At 43.2% G+C, this 25,070-nt stretch overlaps 1 protein-coding gene and 1 pseudogene across 1 annotated transcript in view; one reads left to right on the plus strand and one right to left on the minus strand.

Annotated features, from left to right (window-relative positions):
- The first annotated feature begins 790 nt into the window (after positions 1-790).
- Positions 791-25,070, plus strand: part of Erich6b (glutamate rich 6B) — a 44,932-nt gene continuing 20,652 nt past the window's right edge. Inside the window, 5 exon segments of the mRNA XM_010637113.2 lie at positions 791-1,213; positions 5,188-5,302; positions 5,384-5,549; positions 5,793-5,941; positions 22,662-22,715. Of these exon segments, the coding sequence (XP_010635415.1) occupies positions 791-1,213; positions 5,188-5,302; positions 5,384-5,549; positions 5,793-5,941; positions 22,662-22,715 (907 nt within the window).
- On the minus strand, positions 4,229-8,690 carry LOC117284627 (annotated as a pseudogene).

Genomic DNA, 25,070 nt, shown 5'->3' on the forward strand with positions numbered 1-25,070 from the left:
TTTTCTGCTCCTCATCTTCACTTTCTTCCCCAACTCTGACCACCCAGTCGTTATCAGACCTGTATGCGTGGCTGGTGGTCCTTCCCCTAGACAGCTTGCTTCTTCCTCCTGATGAAGATGCCCCATCTACTGTCTCTCCTCCTCCTTGTTTACCCTGTTCTTGATGAAGTTGCATGGTCAGAACTTGGAGCTTTATTCCCAGAGCTTAGCCTCGTCTCTACCGAGCACGCTTCTCCATCCAGATATGGCCTCCCCTCGTCTCTCAGGCTATGGGCTGGCCAGCTGTGCCACCCACTCTTTTTCTGTCGTTTTTTGTTTGTTTGCTTGCTTGCTTGTTTGGTACTGGGAATCAAACTCAGAACCTTGAAGCTCCTAGAAAACAGTCTGTCTTTTTGTTGTGGAAATAAATATTTCTCAAATGAATAAATACAAGTATACTGTAACAATCACAGTGCTAAAGACTGATTGTTCCACTCTCCAGCCCTCCTCCTTTACTTCATATTGTATGGTAATTCCAAAGTCTTTGCCTCCTAATGTGATCTACCCAACTAACTCATGGAGATTAAAGCCCCATCTCTTTTTGTGCCTTTTCACAAGCCACTGTGTGTGGATCTGCATACTTAAAGGGCTCACCGAAGACTACTAAATGAATGAGTAAACAAAATGGATGTAAGTCAATATACAGTTGGCTATTACTAACTAATGGGATTTCATTCCTTTCTTGGTTTCCAGGAAGTACAGTGACATTTCGTGCTGCTGAAAGGGCTCATCTTCTTAACGCATCTCCAGCATGTCTGCTGAAAAAGATTTGCCATCTGGAGCCTTATCTCCTCACCCTTCCAGAACAACTTCTGAACATTCCACACAGACCTTGCCATCAGAGGGAGAAGATATTGACATGGAGCTGCAAGAGGAGAGTCTGAAGGATGAGCCTCCATTCACCAAAGAGCAAGAGTCTCTGGAGGAGGAGGACTATCCAGAAGAGGAAGAGTCTCTGGAGGAAGATAAGTTTCTGGAAGGAGAAAGTTATTGGAAAGGAAAAGAGGATCTTTTTAAAGAAGAGGATTTGAAGGAGGAAATGCATGGGGAAGAAAAAGAGCATCCTTTTGAAAAGTATCTGGAACAAAGTGAATATCTAGAAAGAAGAGACTATCTAGAAAAGGAAATATGTCTGGGAGATGGTATCTGTACCAAGAAAAGCATCAAAGAGTGGGTAAGGGCCTTCCAAAGGATGGTAACTCTCGTTCACCAGAAGTCATCAAGAAGAAAGGACAAACCTGAGGTGCAGCCAACCCCAGACTACTAACCTTATCCATGGTGCTGACAGGTAGGAAGACTACTGACCATGTTCTGCTCAAGGCTCCACTAGCCATGCCCCAAAGCACTGTGCCGAAAGTGCAAGCAGAGACTTCAGAAACATATAGTGCCTGTTTATTTTTTTAATCTGTATATTACCATACATGATCACTGTGGTTGTTTTAGAAACGATACACTGTATGCACAGAAAGAAAACAAAAATCATCATCTCTCAGAGATGATAATCATTTTTCACACTTACTATATACATAATTTGTAAAACAACATATATAAAATTTACTGACCAATGAGATTTTGTTGCTTTCTTGGCCCCCAGGATGACAAGGGTGATTGATAGATAGATGATAGATAGATAGATAGATAGATAGATAGATAGATAGATAGCACTTTTTGTAAAAGTATCATCTCTTCTTTTTATTTTTAATTGGCACATATAGTAATTACATATCACAATTACATATCATAATTGTACATATTGATGGGAACAATATGACATTTTAATGCACGTATAAAATGTGTAATGATCAGATCAGGGTAATTGGCAAATTGACTGCCTACAATATTTATCCTTTCTTCATATTGGGAGCATTCAAAAGCCTCTCTACTAACAACTGTGAAATATTCAATTAATTGTTGTGGAACATACTCTACTGTGCTACATATATAGAACATTAAACGGTATTCTTCCTACCCTGCTACACTCCTGTAACTATTAGTTATCTTCTCTCCATCCTTCCTCTGCTACAGCCTTCCCAGGTTAAGCCTCAATATTTTTCTCTATAAGTTTATTGGTGCCTTTTAGGTATACAATACAGGTACGTTCATCATTGGGATCTTGTACCTTTACATGATGTATCTTGGTTCTTATGTTTTCCCCATCCCCCTGCCCTCCTTTCAAACTCTCCACCCTTCCCTATTCACAATGACTTTGTTTCCATTTTTTTTTCTTGTATTTTTTTCTCTTCTTTCCTTTCCCCAACTCCTCCCACTTCCCCTACTCCTTTAGCCCTTTTTTTTTCCTATTTCACATTATCAATTATACATTCTAATCCTTATTTACACTTTTAGCTTTACATACCAGAGAAACTATTCGGTATTTACACGTGCGTCCTATTTATTTCATTGACCCCCTAACAGTGAACAATGACTTTTTCCATTTTTTTTTCTTGTATTTTTTTCTCTTCTTTCCTTTCCCCAACTCCTCCCACTTCCCCTACTCCTTTAGCCCTTTTTTTTTCCTATTTCACATTATCAATTATACATTCTAATCCTTATTTACACTTTTAGCTTTACATACCAGAGAAACTATTCGGTATTTACACGTGCGTCCTATTTATTTCATTGACCCCCTAACAGTGATCATTTATTGTTTGTGATTTTATTGTTACTTTTGTTTTGTTTTGTCTTGGGTGTTTTTTGTTTGTTTGTTTGTTTTTTGTTTTTGTTTTTGGTACCAGGGATCGAACTCTGGCCCTTGTGCTTGCAAGGCAGGCAGCAAAACCACTGAGCTATATTCCCCAGCCCTTATTGTTACTTTTTAAAATAGCACTTCAGGGAACATCCGTATAGCTAAGTGTTTTCAGTGGTGCCTCTTTCCTAGAACACATTTCAACAGTGTGATGACATCAGGTCAGCAGAACATAGTACGCTTCCTCCATATGCCCATTTTTCCCCCTAGAAGGAACTATACTGCTGAGTGTTTGACTTTGGAGTGATGGCTCTTATCCTAGGGCTGCTGATTTTTCTATTAGTGCTTGTTTAATTGGTGGAATTTCCTTGAATTGGGCTTTATTATTTGGCAGTGGCTTCCTTGTGCTGTTTTCTAGCAGTGGTTAATGTACATTCACTCCTGGGCCCATGTGGTATCATGCCTTGATGTCGTGACTGCATGGCCAAATCAATTAAGTTCAGAAATTTAAGAATCTAGGTCATTTGCATCACCCTACTGTTGACCTAGAAATAGAACTAAACTACTTTTCTGGATCAAGTTCTGCTTCCAACAACATGCATCCCAGGCAGCTTGAATTTTTAAATTCCTGAAAATCAGATTACTCATAACCCATATCGTAGCAGCTGGGTGTGCTCAGCTGCCACACAGATTTTTCACCTTTATGTCCTTCTTCATATAATCAGATGCATAATCCTCAATTCCTATTACCCTTTTAGAAGTTTGCTTGTTGTACTGGAAAGGTAATTATTCTATTGCTGGGAAACCCTTTTTTTTTAATCCATCTTAGAATATTTATACCATCTTACCCTAGACAATTATAATTTCCAGGAGACCACTTGTGTAAATACATGGGGACTTATTTTCATCAAAAACAACTAGAATAAAAATCTCCAATGTATGCTTTCACATCTGGGCATTAATAACTGCCCTTCTTCTTAAGTAGGGTCTCGGCTTCTGCTTTGCAAGCTCCTTTGATGAAGGTTTCAGCATACACTGTGGAGAACACTAGCTACCACCGTTCACCGATCTTCTCAGGCTCAGAAAGAAACCCTTCAAATAGGCAAAGCAAACCCTTAAAAGAAACAATTTCTGGTATTAACATTGGTTTAAAAAAATCCAATTCTAGCCAAAGGAAGTCACAAGAAGCATCTATAATATAAGCAGACAGTATCCACATAGTTTATTTCTCACAGTTCTCCTGAGAACGGAGAACTAATATATTTAAAGAACATACTATATACACAGATTATAAGAAACACACAAAATGTTTTAAATGATGCACAACAAAATCCAGCAGTATAAAAGAATTCATGTAAACTCTTGCTCACTGTGCAGACTAAGTTTAATCACTTGTTTAAATAGTAATAAAAATACAATCTTTTAAGGATCTTGTTCAGACTGCAAAAGAGGGAATTTATTACCATATATGTGATTTTTATATTAGGCAGTTTTCTTTGATGAGCTGTACGGACAACTCCAAATACAGAGGCGGAAGTCTGTATATTTTAAAGTAATTAAAAATGTTGTGAGTTAGAGACTACACAGTTACTCCCATTGGCACTTTTCACCATAGTTCGCACACATCACATGGTCATCTTATAGAACATTACATTTAAAAATATATCTGAGTGACGATTTTAGAACATTCGCACACCATGAGCTGGTTAAGAAGCAATGCCACAGCTGCCTCCTGTAGTGCTTTGCTGTTGATAACAAGGACGGTCCACTGTGGTTAAAAGAAATTAGGTATCAGTATGGTTAGGCAGCTCCGATTTCCTAAAGGCCATCAACGACCAGCACTGGAGAGTGAGTTCTTTCAGAGTACAGATCCTAGAAGCGAATACCATCATTGGTTAAAACTTTATCTAGAAGTCAGTTTCTGTGCTGAAAACTATTTTCACAAAACTGAAAGCTATGAGAGCATTTTGAATATAAATACTTTGATTCTTGTTATCATATTTATGACCAAGTTCTCTGAAGCCTTTGGGATACACTGGCTTGAATGTGTGCTCTCGCGTCCATCTCACCCACTAAGCTCACCGCCTCCCGGCTTCGAGGTCGGGGGTATTCACCAGGGAACCCTCTGCTCACCAGGACGCGTGGCTGCTGGTCAGGGATCGAGAGCCACGCGGTGCAGAGTTGGGCTGGGCGAGAATACTCGATGCGCTCATACTGTGAATGTCATTCAGGGAAAGCAGAAGACCTTTCCAGACTGTGCGTATCGCCAACAATGATACCATTGCTATGTGTCAAAGAGGACTCGTGAGGCTCGCTCTGCCGTGTCATCTGATCTCCGGAAAGTAGTTTGGGTCAGGTAATTATAACTGGTGCCCTGGGGCACGCAGTAGTCTCTAAGAATGTCTCTGACCTGTAACAGGCTCCAGCTGGTGATCTTCCTCATGAGTATCTGTTTCATGTAGGCCGTCCGAACAAGAATCAGAGAAAACCAGAGACATCGCTGGGGGACAATCCTGGCAGTGCCACCGAACATGCTGGATAGGTTCCACACCACTGTTAACTTGAAGCCCACATGCTGTACAGATCCACTTTCAGCTTGCATTTGCTGAAGTTTCTGCTTCTTTAACTCTTTAAATTGTAATAGTTCTTTCTATTCAGGTAAATTCCTACACCTGATTGGAATGATTTCTTCATCCGCCGCCTCCTCGGCCACAGAGCCCCTGTGGCCGTGGAAGCAGGGCCGGTCGTCGTCCTCGTCCATGTACACTGGCTGCTCCTGCGAAGTCACGAAAGTGGAAGGTTTAAAGAGATGCTTATTTAGCGGGTGCTGTTGTCTACTTGTAGAAGACTTTTTGGAATATATATACAGGTTTGGTGTCCTGCCCGGAACCGGGACACCAGCTTTAGCTAGCTTTATGAAATACTTCTGTACTCTGTTAGCGACCTGTTTCACTGCCCTGTTGCCCAGTTCATCTGCAATCTTCTGCCAGCACTGAGATCCTACCTCCTCCGGAGGGTACTTCAGGAGCAGCTGTTCAAGTTTATTCTGCTCTTCCACTATCCACAGCTGGTTAAACGTCTCAGGTTTCGCGTCTTCACTCAGAAGATCTGAGGACTGCTGTGGGAGCCTTCTGGACCATCACTCAAGGGCAACACAGAGTACTAAGAAGGACTCTTCATCCTTCTTAGGGTCCACAGGACTTTTTGGTCTAGCAGGTAAACCTACTTTATCAAAAACTAATTTAACTTGCTGAGAGTGGTGGCACACACCTGTAATTCCAGCACTTGGAAGGCTGAGGCAGGAGGATCACTGTGAGTTCGAGACCAGCCTGGACTACATAGTGAGTCCCAGGTCAGTCTCAACTACATAATGAGACCCTGTCTCAAAAAACAAAACAAAACAAAAAAAACAAACAAAAAAAAAAAAAACAACTCTCCTAGTATGTCTTTTACAGTTTTTAAATTCGCTTTCAAAATCCCCAAGGCTATTGGTATATTGATCCCATACAATCTCACACAACTGAACAACTCTGTGGATGAAGAAGCCCTATATCAGCCTTCTTCTGGAGTTTCTCCATGAAATGATGGGGTTTTTGAGTGCTTCCCTCTGGTGCTTACCTAGGCTCTCGAGGTCCTGGACAGCTTGGGAACACTGAGCCTCAAGGATAACAGTGGTCTGCAGCAGTCTCTGATAATCTTTGTTGTGTCTCAGTGCCACATGATCTGATTCAAAGTAATAAAGATCAGGATCATCATGTTCCTCTTCTGCGATGTGCTGATTGGCTCTCTCTTTGGCAGGTGGCGTATGTCTGATGCTGAGTCTTCTCCTTGAGGGTGGCTTACTTAGTCCTTTGCTTCCACAGTTTTGAGAGTCACAACATGAAAGTTTTTCATTTTGAGAAAAGTCATCAGGATTTGTGGGAGACTCACCTTACATTATCACTAGCAGTTGCACCTGTTTCACTGGGACTAAGATTATTCTCCTCAAATTGTCCATTCCCTCTGCAAGGAGAACTGTTTTTAGTAGTAGTAGCTCTGGCAGGGGAGACCCTGCATGCTGATGTTCTCAGGGCATAGCAATGTTCTTGAGATTCCCACAGAGACGTCATCTGAGCTGTGATGCAGTCTAGAACAGACAGAGGCTCTGCTTCTCCCGAGATCTGAGTCCAAGATGTCACTGGTATTTTCATTACACTGCTCTTTTGAGGCACTGCTAACCCCCACCACATCCACTTCCTCCTCAGAATCCCTTAAAGATGACTGGATTTCAGAAATTGGGCCTGAAGCTGGCTCAGAAGTCAGCTGATTAACACACTCCAGAGGCAGGCAGGCAGTTCCTAATTTGTGATCCTCCAACTTGACCTGCGCTTCTAAATTTGTACAAGGCATGTTACCATCTAGATAACTGTCCTCCCTCCTATTGTCATGGAACCTTGAATTCTGGGTTTCCGAAGCCCCATTTTCAGCTGTTGATTTCTCCTGCAATACACAGGAACCAGCACTATTTTGCTTAGCATTCCCATCAGGCTGACAGTCACCACAGTTTATACCAGTAGAATCAATGTCGTCAACACGGTCAACAGTCAGGTAGCCTGTGATTTCTTCAACTACTGCAGAATAAAGTGGCCCTTCCTCACTGACATTCACCTAACTTCCCTTTGCTCACAATCATGCAGTATAAGACATCAACAAGCACATTTAGTCCCTTGAATACCTGCATCGTTGTCCACTCCTGTCCTATTCTGTTCTACTGACTCCTTGTGTGATTTGATAGGCGTATTTTCTTCTGAACTGTTTGGTGCTTCAGATCTAAGACATTTAATTCTTTTTAAAACTGGTGATACCGATTCTGTTTGCCTGCTCTCACAGTTTTTCTGTCCCCTGCCTTTCTAGGTTATCCTTTTCCAAAGAAGAAAGTCCCCTTTTCCTAGGGCTTACCCATGATTCTCGAGTACTCTGCTGCTTTAAATGAGTGGTTTTTCCATTATTATTTCCTTTCTGAATTTGCACAGGCTCTGGTCTCTTCTTTGGGGATCTTGATCATACTTGAGAATGAGAAGAGAGAGTTCTTCAGGATGAACAATGCTATGACTCCTTAAGGTTCTACCACAAAAAGATTCATCCAAGCCATTTAATCTTGTAACACAGGTAGATGGGGAAGAAGCCATACTATGGTGAGTCCCTACAATCATGATCCACTATTTGGGAACCAAAGATCTATCACTGTGGAAATATTATCTCTTTTCCTTATATCCTGAAGGAGTTGGAGCTATGTCTAGAATAGAGCTTAAGCATTCAGGTTTCAGACTCTCAGCTTCAGCCACAGAGAATACTAGAAACCCTCAAATCTCTTTAGCTGAGTTCTACCAGTATTAAGACAGGCAGGTTCCTGCAGACATGTTTCTTAAGGCCTTTTAGGAAGTGTTTCGCCTAGTATCTGGTTGCCAAGCCTCTGTACTTATCTGTCATCACCATTAATGTCCATGTTACACTGAGACTTAGGGTGTTAATTATGTATATGGTTGCACTAGCACAACTTGGTATCTTCGGCGCTCGGCCCCAGCCACTGCGCTTGCTCCAGTGGTCACCACTGCAGGAAGCTTCCAGGTGGGTCTCTGCCTCTGGCACCCGCCACTTCCCACGGCACCAGCGGCTTCAGTTCCCCTCCTTGGGAAACACTCTTCTATGTGCATCCACCATTAAGCTGCCTCTTGAGATTCTAATATCCTGACTGTTCACATATGGAGTGTAATTCTAATACTGAAAAATAGCATTCGGGGCTTTTCTCTTGCACAGTATGAATCAAGCATTCTTAACATGTCCCCTCTACGTACTGGATCTCTGTAAATGTATTACCCATTAGACTTGGACAAATACAATACTGTCAAGTGAATGGAACTGTGTATAAAACAAAAGGCTTGAAAATAAATGACCAGCTAGAAAAAAAAATTGGAGAGTCACTGAAAAAGCATGTAGGAGAATGCAAAAATGACTTTAAAAGTGCATGGATGAAAGCCATGATCAGCGTAGCAAGCCAGATTACACAAAACAGGTGAGGAAGGGCTTAAAAGAGAAATCGTAACTTTTCAAAAGGACTTATATCTGAAATTTTTTTTTACTTAGAATGATATCCTAACATAACATCTTTAAGATATAATTTTGTTCATTTCTTGTGAACGTCAGTACCTAACTACAGCAACTTCCTGACCCACAGCAGATATTCAGTACACTCAAATTGAATCTGGCTATCAAATTCATTTTACAAAGCTACACATACACGTATTTTATAAAACAGTTTTATAAATTAATTGGTATCTATGAACTGTGCCCTCGAAATGACACATGGGCTCTCATCTCTCCTTCTGGTGGATTCATTACTTGAAAGCTAACAGTGGATCGCTAGCTATGGAAGGCTGGTGAGGCCCCTGTCTGGTCTCAACAGGAAATAGTCCTGAGATCACCTAGCAATGTTCAGCACAGGACTGGGCAATGAAGAGAGCATCACTGCCATTCCTTTGCCTCCTTGGTAGCAGGTAAGAGTCTGCCACAAAGAGCACATCTTTCTTTCCCTCTGCAGAGCTTCGCTGCCTGGGTTTGAGTACTCTTTCCCATTTACTAGTTGCATTTGAAGTTGAGCAAATCATTTAACCCCTCTGTGTCTTGGTTTTCTTCACTGAAATTAGGAATATCAGTAGACATTATAGCATTGCATGGGTATTTAAAGGGTTCAATTATATATACTGCATCATGGGCTGTGCCAGACACACAGCATTTTAAGCTCACGTAAATTATCAGCTATTATTAATATCATGTTGTTATTACCTTGCCATTGACTTGTGAATCACCACACTCCACTGGTCGTATTTCTCTACTTTGTGAAATGGACTTGCACAAAAGACAAAAGGAGACGCAGTAGAGAAAGGAATGGAAGGGATCTGCACCCTCCACCCACCTACAGTGGGGCTGGTCAACTTCAAAGACGCCCATCACCCGGTGCAAATGATGTGAGGTCTGACTAACAGCCCCCACCCTGTTTCCTCCTTAGAGGAAACATCATTTCCCCCAGGATTTTGGGAGCAACCCAAATTTTTGGTGCAACTTGAATAGAGACTCAGCATCAGTTGCCCCTGAATAAGGGAAGATCCCATCTGACAGAGCCCCCCCCAAGGGAAGTTCTAAATACAGGGTGAAGTACATGGTTGTCAACACTGTGGGGTCAGGGTAGGAAGGCCCAACAGGCAGTGGAGCTCACGACCTGACGTGTCACTTACCTTCAGCTTCCCATGTACAAAAACACCTTTCTTCACAATATGATTGTGATGATTAAATAAAACTGTTTCAGAAAATGCTTTGAAAGACCTCGCACACCACGTGAATTGTAAGATGTAAAGATACTCTCTCCTGATCTCACAAGAAGAAAGGTGCTAGAAAGAAAACATAGATTTCTGTTTTTCTGCTGCCATAGAATATGCTGTACAGTGAAAGGACCCACAATGAAGAGCTTTTTGTTATTGTTGTTCTTTGTTTATGTTTCTGCTTTTAACCCAAGATCTTCCTAGTGACAGGTTCTGCTCTGTGGCAAGAAATGCTATAGAGACATCCCAGTATGTTGATTTTGACTCATGCAGATTTTGCCTGTCAGTATTTAAAAAAAAAAAATGGCGATTGAAGCCATGGAGCACTGACAATACCCCCAGATCATTTTTATTTTATTTTGAAAACAGAGTCTCACTAAGTTTCCCCGTTTGTCTTCAAATTTGTGATCCTCCTGTCTCACCATCCTGAGTAGCTAGCACTCCAGACTTGAGCCACCACACATGCCTTTGCCCAAGAGTGTTTTGATACACAAAATGTGTTGGATTTGATTTTGTTCACCCTTACCAGCAAGTCCTTAGTAACTCACTCCTACTGCCTTTTGGCCTGAGTGTTACAAGTGGGTTGTCATTTGCAGTTGAGAATTGGTGTTCCACCTTCCATTTCCACAGAAGCTGGCAATTTTAGGTTTCTGAGGAAAATAAAGTACCAGAGATGCTCCGAAGGCAAGAGCAGGCGAGCCAACCATTTCTCATGCAAGAAGCTTCCCAATTCTCAGCCTTGGTTTGGCAACTGGTTAGGGGAATATTGAGTTCCAGGGCCAGTCACATCCATCCTCCAGGCACCTTAAAATATCCACAAACAGCATCTCTACCACGCGTGTCTTATCCCAAAGAAGTCAAGGAGCATAATGGATATGCCCAGACTGCAACCCCGAACCCACTTATTTATCACAAAATGCTAGCACTGCAATTAAGCCTGAATACTGAGGTTTTAGTTTAGAAAAAACAACTCATACATTAACATCTTTTGCCTTAAAACAAAGTTAAATAACCCCCATGCCGTAGTCCACCACCACTGCCATGCTATATGTGTTGTACACTGTGTAATATCCACCTCCTGTAATTGTCTCACCATTGTTTCCTACACCTGTTTCACAAATGGGAACCTGGCACTACAGGTTATGTGACTCGTCCAAGATCACGGAAGAAAAGCAAGAACAAAGGCAAGCTCCCAAGCTTTCTCTTCTCTCTGTCATTTCTCACTTCTCTCTCTTTTCTCCTTCTTTTTTTCATCTTTTTTTCTTCGTCTCCTCCTTCCTCTTCTTCTTCTCCTTCCTCTTCTACTTCTCCTTCTTCTGTTTTATTTGGGAGACAGGATCTCACTATATAGTTCAGAATGGACTTGAACCCACTATGTAGCCCAGCCTGGCCTCAAACTCTCCATGATCCTCCTGCCTCAGTCCCCTAAATTCTAGGATTACAAGTGTGCACCACACTTGGCTTATGTAACCATCTGCTAATAAATTGCATACATCTTTTAATTTTAGAAGAAATTATCTATTTTTGTTCATTTATCTAAAAATGTAAATTTTTTTTAATATAAAAACCTCACCAAACCTACTAACACCTCAATATAGATAAAGCACATTCACTTTTGTTTTGTTTTGAGTTTTTTTGTTGTTGCTTTTTTGTTTTTTTGAGACAAGGTCTCACTGTGTGGTCCAGGCTGGCCTCAAACTCTCAGCAATCATCCAGCCTCAGCTTCCTGAGTGCTGGGATTACACATATGTACCACCACACCCAGCACTTCACACTCTAGTGATATTTATCCTGTCTCTCTGCTTTTATTGTCTGTATATTTAATAGTGGTGATTTTTATGGTCTTCTCTTGTTTTTACTGTTCTAAATATACTAGACAAACAAGTTTGTATTTTGCTTTTGTAACTGAGTATTATAACTTCACCATTTCCTCAATATTTTTAGATATTATTTTTTAATAATAATATTCCATGGATTAACTGTGGGTAAGTTCAAGTGTTGAATGTACACGTGTCAAATTAAAATGTTTTGCTTCTCATTTCTAGCCTTCTTCCCATGTCCTTCTCTATTATTTGAATTAACAGTGTTGTTTAGCTCCAGTATACATGAAATTCCTTTCTTTTTTTTTTTTGTACAGGGGATCGAACTCGGGTCCTTGTGCTTATGAGGCAGATGGCAGACCACTGAGGTAATTCCCCTGCCCTGAAATTTTTGATGTCATATCATTCAAGGCAAACAACCAGCTGGTCAAATGACACAAGCAGATTCTTTACAATTAAAAATAATTCTTAAGGACCGAGGATTTAGCACAGTGGTTCTGCCGCCTGCCTTGCAAGTGCATGGAACCAAGTTTTATCTCTGGTACCAAAAAATAATAATAACAATAATAATAATAATTCTTAAGATATTTATATCCTCCCTACTTTAGTCACCTTGGCTAGACAGTACTTGTGACCACCTAAGAGACTCACAAAGCAAACTCAAATTTCTAAAATCTACAATTTCTTGATAACTATCTTGTAGAGTTGTCTCTAATTTTATAAAATTTTATCCTTGTAATGTTTAAAGGAAACCATTAAGAGAGGCAACAACAAAATTTCTATAACTCAGGTGCTCTTGACTTCAACCTCAGCTTTTTTTGCCAATATTGTCTTTCTGTTCTTTTTTTCAAGAGAATTAAAGGAGAACTATTCAACAGCAACCCTGACTAATCTTGATGCAACGTAATAGCTTTCTTCTGGGATAAACTGGCTGGAAACCCACACTTAGAGATAAAATTTCAGGAGCTTTTGGAGGTCTAAAATGGGGAGGGGGTGAAAACTTAGCCCACTTGGCATTAACCATAACCCACATACACACACACACACACACACACACACACACACACACATCATCCTGGCAAGAAGACCTGCATTCCTGTGTGTGTGTGTGTGTGTGTGTGTGTGTGTGTGTGTGTGTGTTTATGCCGGGATTGGGAAAGGGAAGCAGTACAGATGAAGCATTTCATGGATCGCTTATAAGCAGGAAGGCTGCCTGCCACACCAGGCCTGGAACAGCTCCCCCTCCCATTTCCCCACATCTGCAGGCACAGGCCCCTCTCCACTGGGCAGAGGCTGTAGAAGCAGCACATGAACAGCCACTGATCCTCCCTTGATCACTGGGAGCATAGCTGGTGTTTAGTCCAGAGAGGCCAGGCCCTAGTTTCGCTTCCTGAGACTGGAGGCCAAAAGCATAGCCTGGACAGGCAGCCCAGAAGCCCCTGTACTGTCCCAGCCCAGAGAGGGTACTGGAGTGTAAGAGCCTGACTGAACCAGAGCGACTCTGTGTTGACCAGCAAATGACCTAGAGACTGTCGCTCCCCCCATCCCTTATAAGATAACTAATGATTAATTGTGAATTGTTAGGTAATTGTTTTGAAGTAGCTGGAAGGCTGGATGGAGACTAGTGAACACAGAGACTCAACATGGATTGTGTCACTCTTTGTATGTCTGTAATCTGAATGTTCTGAACATTATAATCTAAGTCGTAAGTGGAACAATGGATGAGCAATCTGCTAATCATTAGTACATGATGGTCAAGTACATGCCTGATAACCACTAGGTCAGAACAACTGATTCTTTGCCTTTGTCCTCTTCCCGTAAGTTTTATATGTAACCCCCCCTTCAGCCCTATATAAAGTGGCCTCTGTTTCTGAGCTAGCCGCCTCTCTGAGCCACTTGGCTTGGGGAGTGCCGTCTGGCCAGACTAATAAAGGTCTATTAGCCAACTTGCCTGGTGTGTTCCTTCCTGGGTGACTCTCGCTATTGGACAAGCTCCTGGAGCCTCGCTGAGCTACTGAGCCCAGCATCATGAAGGCCTCTTGGCTGTTCACGCTCCAGGAGTAAAAGTGAGACTCAAGTCTTACAGGAGGAATAGACATGGAGGTGGAAATGACCAGAGCTGCTGGAGTTACCTCAAATATAACTGCCTCTGTTTGTTCAGCAGCCTGGACTTTTCAAGGCCCTTTCATGGGAACTTGCATTATCTCTTTGGGTTCCAGACACAGCTGGTAAGTAGGACAGGAAAAGCATTATCTCACTAGAAGAGTAAAGAAACAGAGGCCTGGAGCATAGCGAGAGGTGACACTTGCCTAAAAAGCTCACCTGTTTTCATGTGCTGATCCCTAAAGTCCCCTGACCTAGGACCTGAGCATCTTGCCACTTAACCCAGGGGCGCTTTACAGTGGTATATCCTGAGAACTGCTGCTCTGTGGGCTACGAAGGATCCAGGCTCTCCCAGCAGCCCCTCTGGAGGCTCCTGCAAGACAAGCCTATAACTGCTACAAACCGTAAGGAGAGCAGTTTCTCATGGCACCCGCTGGAATAGACTGCCAGAGCAGACCACTCTCTGTCCAGGCTTCAGCTCCAGCGCCCCCTCCTTGTCACCGCATCAACAACCCTTGCCCAGATCAGGAGCTGTTGTCTGACTTCTCCTATAAAAACAACAGCAAATATTCACTTCCAGTGCTCTGCTAGAATACCAGGGCCAACATGTAAGCCCAGGTCACCTGACATCAAAGTCTGTCTTTGCTACCAGCTATCTTCATCACCCCTTTATATGGTGAGCATTTCCCTCGTACCTATCATCTCTGCCAGTCAGACCAGAATACATGAAATGGTTTCATAGTCAAATGCTCCAAAGACTCCTCACATTCCTTTGAATGACAGTTTCTTGGTCCCAATAAAAAGACAGATTTCTGGAACAGGACACAGTGTGGTTCTGTGCTCAATGTTATTCTCCTTGCTCCTACACTGCAAAAGCATAATAAGACCGGCCCCTCACACCCAAAGCCCTGCCATTGGGCCCTCAAGAGAGCTTCCACGATGCTGGTAATGCTTGTGTTGGTGCCGGTTACAAGGACAAACCTCAGTGCTTGATTTTAAACTTCTGTCCCCCCCTACTTCAGTGATTTTTCCTCTCTGAGTCAATGGTGAGTCAGGAAAGGCCACTAGAATGAGCAGAGTTATGAGCTAGGAAGGAGGAAGAATACTCTAGAATTTCAGCTCTCAGTGATAGCATTCTGGCCCAGTGGCCCCTGAAAGTACCTGTAGATCCTTTCATGTTTTAGTAAAGCAGCAGTTGGCCTCATGTGGATCTGCTGTCCAGAACAACACACAGACTTGTTTTCCATGGTCCACAAGTCTATCCCTTCTAATGCTGTGACCTCTGCCATTTAGGACTGATGGAAATCCACAGGACCTGGCCACCTTCCCAACATGCCACAGACCTGTCTCTAACACAGCTTCTGCCTAGCAGTTAACCAACACCTTGCTCCCCTCCAACAGGAGCTCAGCTGCCCGTACTTTTCAGGACAGCAAGTCTATTACCATCCCGTCTATCGTCACTACCCCTGCTCCTGCTTCTGAACCTGCCATGGAATTTGCCATGGAATAGTCTTCCTGCTGCCTGATTGTTCCTACACCCTCCCTAAGACACCAGGCTAGTCAGACAGAATGGACCTATGAGGGTAAGGGACTGCACCCTGCTTGAGATCCCTCCCCCAAGTATGCCCACAGTCAGGGAAGAAATCGTCTTGCCAAATACCACGTGTGATATATTGTCGCCCGTACTTATGGTTTCCTGGGCCATCCCACATCATAATTTGGGTAAGAAGTTAACTCCTCCATGAACCCTGCCCTGCTTTCCTCCCTCCTACCCCTCCTCTCAGAGAAAGGGGATTAGCAAAGCACTGGAACAGATATCTCCTTCAGTCTTCCCTGTCTCCGCCTCTGTTCCTCATTAGTCTCCTGCCCTCCTTCTCCATAAACATAAGGACATAGGCCCAGATTACAGATTGTCTCCCCGGGGTGTACAGCAACCAGCACTCAGCCCATCTCCCAGTTACCATGCAGGTGAAGTCACTCTGAACCCACAAAAGCCAAAAAATTCATCCACTGAATTTTCATGGCCATAACTGGGAACTGCCTAGGAGACAGTTATCCAATTTTGCATTGAGGATCTTAATCCTCTACCCAGTTAAGCCCAAAGGCCTTTTGCTCTTGGGTCCTGTAGATGGAAGATGGACTGTATTTTTCACAGTTATTACTCATTGAAGTCCAGCCTTACTGGGATCAATCCATCAATGATTCCCAGATTTCTTTTGCATCTACACTCATGGCAGTGGTAAGTTAGATTCCCCCAGCACCTCACTTCCCTGCTCCCATCCATGCCTGCTAAATTTTATAGCTCAAATACAGTTAAACAAAATTAGGAGCCAGAAACATTATAAGGGAAGTTGGAGAGACAGAGGACACGAGGCCCACATAGCCCACATGAGACAGTACATGGCAAGGAGTGTTTTAGAGCTAGATAGGTTTATGTGGACCTTTTGTCAGCATTTGAGCTCTCAAATGGAAATGGGAACTAGACCCATTTCACAGTCGGTGACAGCTGGAAAAAATCTGAGCATTTACCTAAATATTCATAAGCAAAACGCTGAAAGTCATTTACTGGGTAATTGGCTAGAGTGCCAGTGCTAAGTGTGAAAGAATGTGGGAGAGGAGAAATGGGATTTAAAGAGGAGGTACGGGAAGCTGAGATGCCTGCCTCTGCACGCCCTGTGGACCCAGCCCCAGAAAGGCCCTGATGATACTGCTGTTTTATGCGTCCTGTTCATCCAATATCTCTCAGATAGTTAAGCTCATTGAAGCTCTTCATATCCATTTTTAATTTCTATTGTAAAAACCGTGTATATTCAGTCTGTATTGTCATATTTTGCAGCTATGTGCCTTCTCAAATACTGAGTTCCTTAAAGTCAACACATATTGATGTTTAGCAAATATCTATTGATCAAACGCTGTGACACTGGCAGCCTGAGCTAAAGGTATGGCCTGTGTGGGAGCCTCCACGTCAGGCCCAATGACATACCCAGGTTCCTACAGTTACCTGAGGTGATGAAGGAGTTCAGGGATGGTCACTCTAAACTCTAGTGCCTTGGTGTGCTAATCACAGAACATAGCAAGTGCTGAGAACAGCTAAACTCTGATATCTCCTCGTCTACTTTAAATCAGGCCCTCTCTGAACTTTCATCAACTAAATTGTTACTGAGGGAAGAGAGATTAGTCTGTCAACACACCTGGACAGACTTTTATCTGAGAATCGCTTGCCATTCTTTTTCTGTTCTACAGACCCAATAGGTTTTTGTCCCAGACCATCATATGCCCCATTTCTCCCAAGCTCACTGAATTCCCTTAGAATTTTTTCACTATTCTAAAAATTGTCTAGATACTCCCATCATGCCCTTTCCCTGTGGAAAAGGCTATAGACACCGAATAGTGTTGGGCTGCTGCATGACAACACTGTGATTGCCCCTGTGCATCACGAATCCTGCTATCTTCTCTCCAATCCACTCTATCTATTGTCTGTTCTTTCCAGCAAACCTTCAGAGGGCAAAAGAAGGCCTTTTCCATTGCCCCAATAGCAGAGAATGAAACATGAAGAAAAACAAGAAATTCCCTAAAAGCCATGCAGATTTTCCTTTCCCCACCTGCTTGCAGGTTATAATCTATCTTTCTGGGAAGCTTTGGTGGTCATAGGTACATGATTGTGTCTGGTAATGGGATGGAGCGAGTATGACAAGGAGTGACAAGGAGTGGGTAGATGTAGTAGCTCTCGGTCCTGGGTCACTGCCAAATGCCGGGAGTAAATGTATGGGCCTGATAGGAATACCAGCTAAAAGCCATGGGAAGGAGCCATTCCCATCCAGGATAGCCTCCAGGTCAGGGAAGCAAGATCCTGTGATCCACACTAATAGTCACAAAATTCCTCCAAAAACTGTCTATATTTCCCCCATACTCCTCTCCCCTATGGGAAGCCAACACAAGAGCACATATAGTAACCAGAGTACCAAGTGCACCCATTTATTTGTTTAACAAGGAATGGAAGACACTCCTTGTTCTGCTGTGAAAATACAACAGGCGAGCCAGTCTGCTTCCTGCCCTGCTGCTCTCTGTTCCAGTTCTCGCTCTGCAAGAGCACAGACTCTGGTAAAATTCCCAAATGAGCCAAGGAGCACTGAAGAAGAGCACCCACCGTGATAGTGCAGGTGGTGTCAAACACAGGCTGGCCGTAGGATCCAGGAAGAGAGGAAAGAACATGAGATGGTTCCAAGAGGTGACAAAGGAAGCGGGTGGGAGAAAACCAGGGAGCATGAGCTACAGGAAGAGAAAGGAGCTCAAAACCAAGTCAAGGAGTGGGAGAGCAGAGAGACACGAGAAAACACACTTGGTGGAGGGGGAAATGGACCTGCATCAGCACACAGATGACTAAGGGTCCCAAGCTAAGTAGGTGCAAAAGAGACGATGTTTCAGCCCGGGGCAGAAGCCACTCACCTACTTGATGGAGAAACACAGGCGAACATGGCAAAAGCAATCCAGAGGCCTGATAGTGCAGAGCCAAGTCCAGCAGGAATGAGAAGCGAGACCAGAGATGGGGCTGATACTTTAGGGTGCCCAGGACTGTATGTCCCCGTTACCAGGTGCTTGGAAAGTCATCAATTCCTGGTCATTATCAGAATCCTTGCGTGAGAGGGCCTGAAATCTGTATTCTTAACAAGATCCTTGGAGGATTCTAAGGGGCACAAAAGCTGACCTGAGAGTCACTAGGGTGAATTTTGGGGAACTAGGCTCCTACTTTCTAGATATTTGTCATTATGGCACTGTTCCACCCCAGCGGATGCAAAACAACATTTTACACAGCACATTCCCTCTCAACAAATAAGACTTTGAGCTCAATATGAAGCCAGATACCCAGATAAATCCTTGAAATCGATTACTCCAGAGGAGAGCAGGTCTGACTTGGAAGGAATGCTAAAGCACAGGAAACACCTCACAATCCCTATGAGAGAATCTCGGAAGGACCAGAAAGACTATTTATGGCCCCTCTATCCAGGCACAGAGCAGGGACATAAACAAGGGAGACCAGAAATTCTAACTCCAAGTACTACATCTATGCTTGCACAAATCCTCAAGACTTACACCTGGCACACCGTGAGCGCCTATAAATATTTGTTAAATACTTTTAAAATTGTTGTTAAAGCCTCCATCTGATCCAAAATCAGTCATGGTGATAGAAAATATATATATACCCTACTCCAAAGGAGCAGTTTTAGTAGGTAGAGAGCTATAGAAGTATATGTATGCACAGAGACACTATACGTATAGAAATATAGGTAAGGATAAACAAAGGTAAAGGGATGAGAAAGAAGAGGATCAGAAAGCTCCCTAAAGTGGAAACTAGTGTGCTTTCACAGATTTCCTGTTAGTGGACTTAGATTTTGAAATATCATGTGCAGAAGTTAAAGATGATGATGTTCCCAACCATGAGTGTAGGTTTGGCTCTGAACTTTAACAGTGTGAGGAAAGCTGAATTTTAGGATAAAGATTCTTCGGAAAAAAAAAAATGATGATAATGGTGACGATAACAGTAACACAGACACCAACAAAAGACAGCAAATTTTTAAAAATAACAAATGAAGAGCTGGGCGTGGTGGAGCACACCTGCGATCCCAGCAGCTCGAGAGGCTGAGGCAGAAAGATCGCCAAGAGTTCAAGGCCGGCTTTGGCTACAAAGTGAGTACAAAGGGAGACCCTGCCTCAAAAGCAAAAAAAACAAAAAACAAAAAACAAGTGGAATGAAAGAAGGATGGGGCAGACACGACCACTATTAATGCAGTGTTGATGAGTAATTCAGGGAAAGTCAAGTTCTTCAATTGCTTTTTAATTTTTATTTTTATTGTGAAAGAAAATTATCATCATATTGGAAAGAGTACAACAAAATTAGGTCAGTAGTAGCAGAAGCCAAAGAATGGTTAAAAAATCAGAAGAGAATGGTAGCTACTATCTTTCGACCTAGATAAAATGTGCCCCAGAATATAGAGAGGGTGAAAATAGCTTAACCATGTTTCTCAGTTTTGAGGAATTAGAAGAAATTGGAGAAAAGAGTCTGTGACCAACCTGGAGCAAACGTTGAGAGCAAAATAACCACAAGAAATCAGTGTAGGATAAGAATAGATCATATATATAATATTAGCTTTTAGGTTACTTTTTGACATGATGATTAGATTATGCAACTGTGGCACTTTCACAAACCAGATTCTAGAGGCTTCTCGATGCTCCTGGCCATGACACAGCAATGTGAGCTGAATGTTAATGTAAGGCAACGGGGCGACAACTGATTCAACACCACCTGGAAATACTGTTTCATGGATCACAGTCAACCTGGTTTCCAGGGGAAAGCCACAGGGCTTGGCCCAGTGTAACCCTCTTATGACAGACTTCTATGCAGATGTAGGAATATTTACATTTGTAGGTGACCTTGGGCTGCTAGATGCTGGAGCTACAATAATCAAATTCTGAAAGATTTTGACAGACAGGAACATGGGACCAGAGTTAGCTAGGCAAAATGTATTGGTAATCGAAATTAGATCCACTCTATTAAGCCCCACAAAACAACAGGATGGAGGTACACAGAGTTCAGAAATCCTGTTAGTTGTCAGGTTCATTAAGTCGACAGTATGACAAAAAACTGAACACAACCAAGTATAATTAAAAGGTTATATGAGGGGGGTAGTTTCACTCTACCCTGTACTGCACAGCCACCTGGATGGCCTGTTCAGTTTGGGGGATGTGACGCTCTACAGAGCTAGAAGCAGACTGGTGTGGGCTCAGAGGAAAGAGTGGGGTTAGGTGGACCTGGAGACATCATCAAAAGAATGACTGAAAACAAAGCGGGGTGCTACATGTAAGAGATATGTTAGCTCTATAAAGATTGGACGGTCTGCTACACAAAACAGAACTGCCTCTTCCAATCTTCCCTGAGAGACTAGAATAGGCCCATTAACTGGAGAAGTAAGTCTGGGTGCCAGCAGAGAACCCAGATTCCAAACATTCATCATGAAGACATTGAACAGTATAATCCTTGGGAAGCATTCTAAGAAAAGAAGGTTACTACTAACAGGTCATCAGTATCCCACAGTGAATGAGTTTTCAGAGTGTCACTTGCCTGTGGAAGTGTGTGGCCCCACAATGAAGAGGTACAGGAGTGATTGCTAGCACACCGGTCCAGGGCTTCTCATCCTGGCACTTTGGGCCAGACCCAAAATACAGTTAGCAGATGCAGCAAATGACTTTCACTTGTTCATCATGGCCATTTTTCTGTTCACTTGTGAAGAATGAAATGTATGGGGGGGGTGCGTGTGTCTTTGTGTGTGTGTGTACCCATATGCACACATGTGTTTAGAATTAGGAGAAAAGGAGAGAGCTGAAGGAGATGAAAGGAGTGTGAATCACAAAATTCCTGAAGGCATAAAACAAGGGTAACTAAGAACTTACAAAAGTTTTTTAGGAACTAAATTGGCCTCCCACTGCAAAAAAAAAAACAAAATTTAATCGATCTATGTTAGACAGCCCCCATTTTCACCACTTAGGGACCCCTTGGTAACAGGATACTAGAGACACCCACTTGGTGTAGTGACAGGGATACCTCACTGTAACCAAGGCCTTGAAGACACCTAACTGTATAGTTCCTATAGCAGGAGAAATATCTCTAAATTGGCCTAATCCCAGCCATCCCAGAGAACCAAACTAGCCCCATGATAGCAAGAGGGGAAAATCAGAGAGAAGCTGCCCTGTCTGACCACTGGTTTATTGCCATCCTAGAGCAAGAGTCCAAAGCCAAAAGGAAGCAGAGGGGCAGAGGGAACACCCAGGACATGTCAGCAGTGACCCTCCACCTTACGCTTCCCCTCCCTTAGCTAGCCTTGGGTGCCAAGAGAAAACACAGGTCCCAAATGCCCACACTTGGAAAACCGTAAGATCAAAGTCATAATGGCTGTCCTCTTCTGTCTTTTAACAGGAAAATCTTCAAAATCGAAATTAAAACCAGAGCAAGGAATCTCAATGCTATCCACTATGGAGTCTTATTTGGAAGGTATAACTTGTAATGACTTTAAATGACCCATAGAAGTTATTAATCCATCCACAAAGAAGTAAGAAGCATAGAACTTATATGTCCACAGCCAAGGAAACTCCCCTTTGACCTTTTTAAACCAGGCCTGCCTTAATCAAGGCCAATGACTAAGGTATTGTCTTTGGAATTTAGTGTCAAGGTTTAAGGTTCAGATACGACACTGAACCAAGGAGTCAAGTGCTCTGGCATTTTGCAAGGCAAGGAAATAATATTTATGACTGCAGTTAGAAATGAAGATAATGAATTATTCTTATTCAATTCATTTGTTGATATTTACTGCACATCTACTGTATACTGGGCAGTTTATAAAGATGGACAAAACCTAACACACCCTCTCAGGACTTAAACTGTAGTGGTCAAGATGTAATAAAAACAAAGGGAGGTCATCATATTCCATGAGCCTGTGCTACCAGAATATCAAGGAAGCTTCTTACCCCAAAACACATGATCTTCACCCTGAGTTGCCCCAGCTGTTAAGGAGGTGACTTTGAAATTAATTCCCTCAAGGATTAAAAAAGATCCAAATTCATTATACCACACATTCAAATGTAATAATTTTTCCCATTCTTTTTCAGTTGCCACTGAAATGGAGAAAGATGAAAATGAAGATGATGAAGATGAAGACGATGGTGAGAAACAACATAATCTATTCAAAGATTCCTGCTTTCAGCACAGTATCCTTGGGCTGGGAAAGTTCCTTCAAGTGGTTACCTACCTCCCTTCTGATCTAGCTTATACCAAGTTCCGGACTTGACCTGGGAACATACTGGGCACATTCCCCTTCAAAATCTCCTAAAGAAAGGGGATAAAACAAGAAATAGAGTCTCCAGAGGAAGAAAGAATTATCTAGAGCAGGACCAAAAGTCCATTTTCCCACTCAAAAGCACCGGATTAGGGCCTCCTACATTTACAGAGGGTCGAGGCTTTTGCTGGGCTCCCTGAGGTCTGGGAAGCAGGGCTTGAGTGGCATGCATGCTCCCATCCGGATAGACTTACCTGGTGGCCCGTAGGTAGCAAATAATTTAGCTCCTCTAAATGATGCCCTTAAGGATTTATTACATTTTTACTGAAGAGGGGCTAGCTGGATCCTCATGGAGGAAGGACAGGAGAAAATCCTTATGGTGTGGCAAGATCCCAACTTGCACAGCCACTCTTCACAAAACTCAAGCCCTGTAACTAACCAGACTCATCCCTACCAGAAAATAATTTAAGGGCTCTGGTCTGTTATACTAGACTTGCAGGTGTGAGGGAAATCAGGTCTCAAGTACACACACCCCATTCTAATCCCAGCCTCTACCCCACCTTGGTGCTTTTCAAACACTTCTGAACTCTAGACTGCGGTCCCACCATGCCCTCTGCAACCCCAGAAGGGTACTGCGAAATACAACTTTGTCCATCTTACTGCTTTGCAGTGTGGAAGAGAGGCCAGGCCCAACTGCAGATGCTGAGTAGGCAAGTGGGATTCACAGCCAGGAAACAGAGCTGAGGGTCCCTGGGTGGAAAGTGGCTACAAAGAAACACAGGGGCAGGCAAGTGGGGCTAAACTGACCTCCCAAGATTTCTGTTGAAGGAGACATCACCCGTGGGGTGGAGGAGGCAGATTAATCTAGGAGAAGCTTCAACAGCCTGACTAATGTCAGCGAAGAATATTTGTCACTATAATATAGGGATGGTCATATTGACTTTACAGAGAGAATATACACGGCTCAGACATTTATCCTAAATCCAGGAAATAAAGTTCTGTCAAGAAAATCCTTACAGGAGAGACCCTTGCATGAGGAAGAACTAAGATTTGTTGATTTTTTTTTTTTTTTTTTTTCGGTAGCGGGGATCAGCGATCAAACTTGGGACCTTGCGCTATCTTGCGCTTGTGCTTGCGAGGTGGAATAAACGAGCTGAATCCCCGGCCCCAATGAAGACTTGTTAGTAATCAGAAAAAGGGAAGGAACATTGTCAGTTCAGGGAACTGTGTGTGTGTGTGCCAGGACTGACCTACATGGACACCGGCCCTCTCTCCAAGCCCCAGTAGAGGCGGTCCTTGTGCCTATTGCACAGATAAGAGGTTAGGACACAAGGGAGAGAGGTGGCGACGTGTCAGAAGGGGCCCCGGCTTCATAAGATGCTTGCCCCGGCCTCCTCCTCCTCTGCGCAGCCATTTCAGGAGTAGATGATGGTCTCACCAGAACAGAGGTAGAGCTGGCTCAAGTTCCCAAAGGAACGTTAAACAGAAACAAAGCTGCGCCTTCTCACTCAGCCCCAGTTAAAGCTGTGCTGCTGCTTATCTCCCATCTGACTTGATGGTCCCCACCCCCTCTGGTGTTAATCAGCTTAATTATCACGCCAATCAAACACTTCTGTGCACCACTGTTTGATATTAAGAGATGCTGAGTTCACCTTCTTCCTGTGATAAACACCCATTCTCCCCCCTCAGATTAACCGTGTTTTATTCAATAAAGCCTACTTAAATACGCCAATCACAAATAGGGTAGGGGGTGAACTGTCAGAGCCAGAGAGGGCTCATTCTCCACCCTGAGCAGCCCCATGGAAGGCAGCCTCACGGCTTTCAACACCTGACATTCGTGTCTGGACTCAGACCCCACTTCCCCCGCTTAGTCCTGTTCTTTTTGGCACTGCCCATGAGGAGCTTCCCAAGCGCTCCCTCAAATTCCCATGTGTTCTACTTGAATTTTCCTAAATGGCGTTTGCAAAACTTCCCACAGTCGGCCCCACAGCAGACAGTCAGGGAACACACACTCTTCTTGGAATCACGCTGCAAGTGTCCCCTGCCTGTACCACACAGAGCAACCCCATTGGTGTGGTGTGTATGTCTTTGTGGGAGGTGACAGAAATAAATGGCCACCGGAGACTTCGCACACATGACAACTCTCTGTTGGGAGTAAGCCAAGCCTGGGCTGGGTAACAATAAAGGCAGTTCCATTCAGTGGAGTTCTCCATCCCATCAGGAGCCCAACAGAGTCAGGGAT

The sequence above is a fragment of the Fukomys damarensis genome, unplaced genomic scaffold (assembly GCF_012274545.1).
Source record: "Fukomys damarensis isolate Sample0158 unplaced genomic scaffold, DMR_v1.0_HiC HiC_scaffold_38, whole genome shotgun sequence".
Classification (NCBI taxonomy): domain Eukaryota; kingdom Metazoa; phylum Chordata; class Mammalia; order Rodentia; family Bathyergidae; genus Fukomys; species Fukomys damarensis.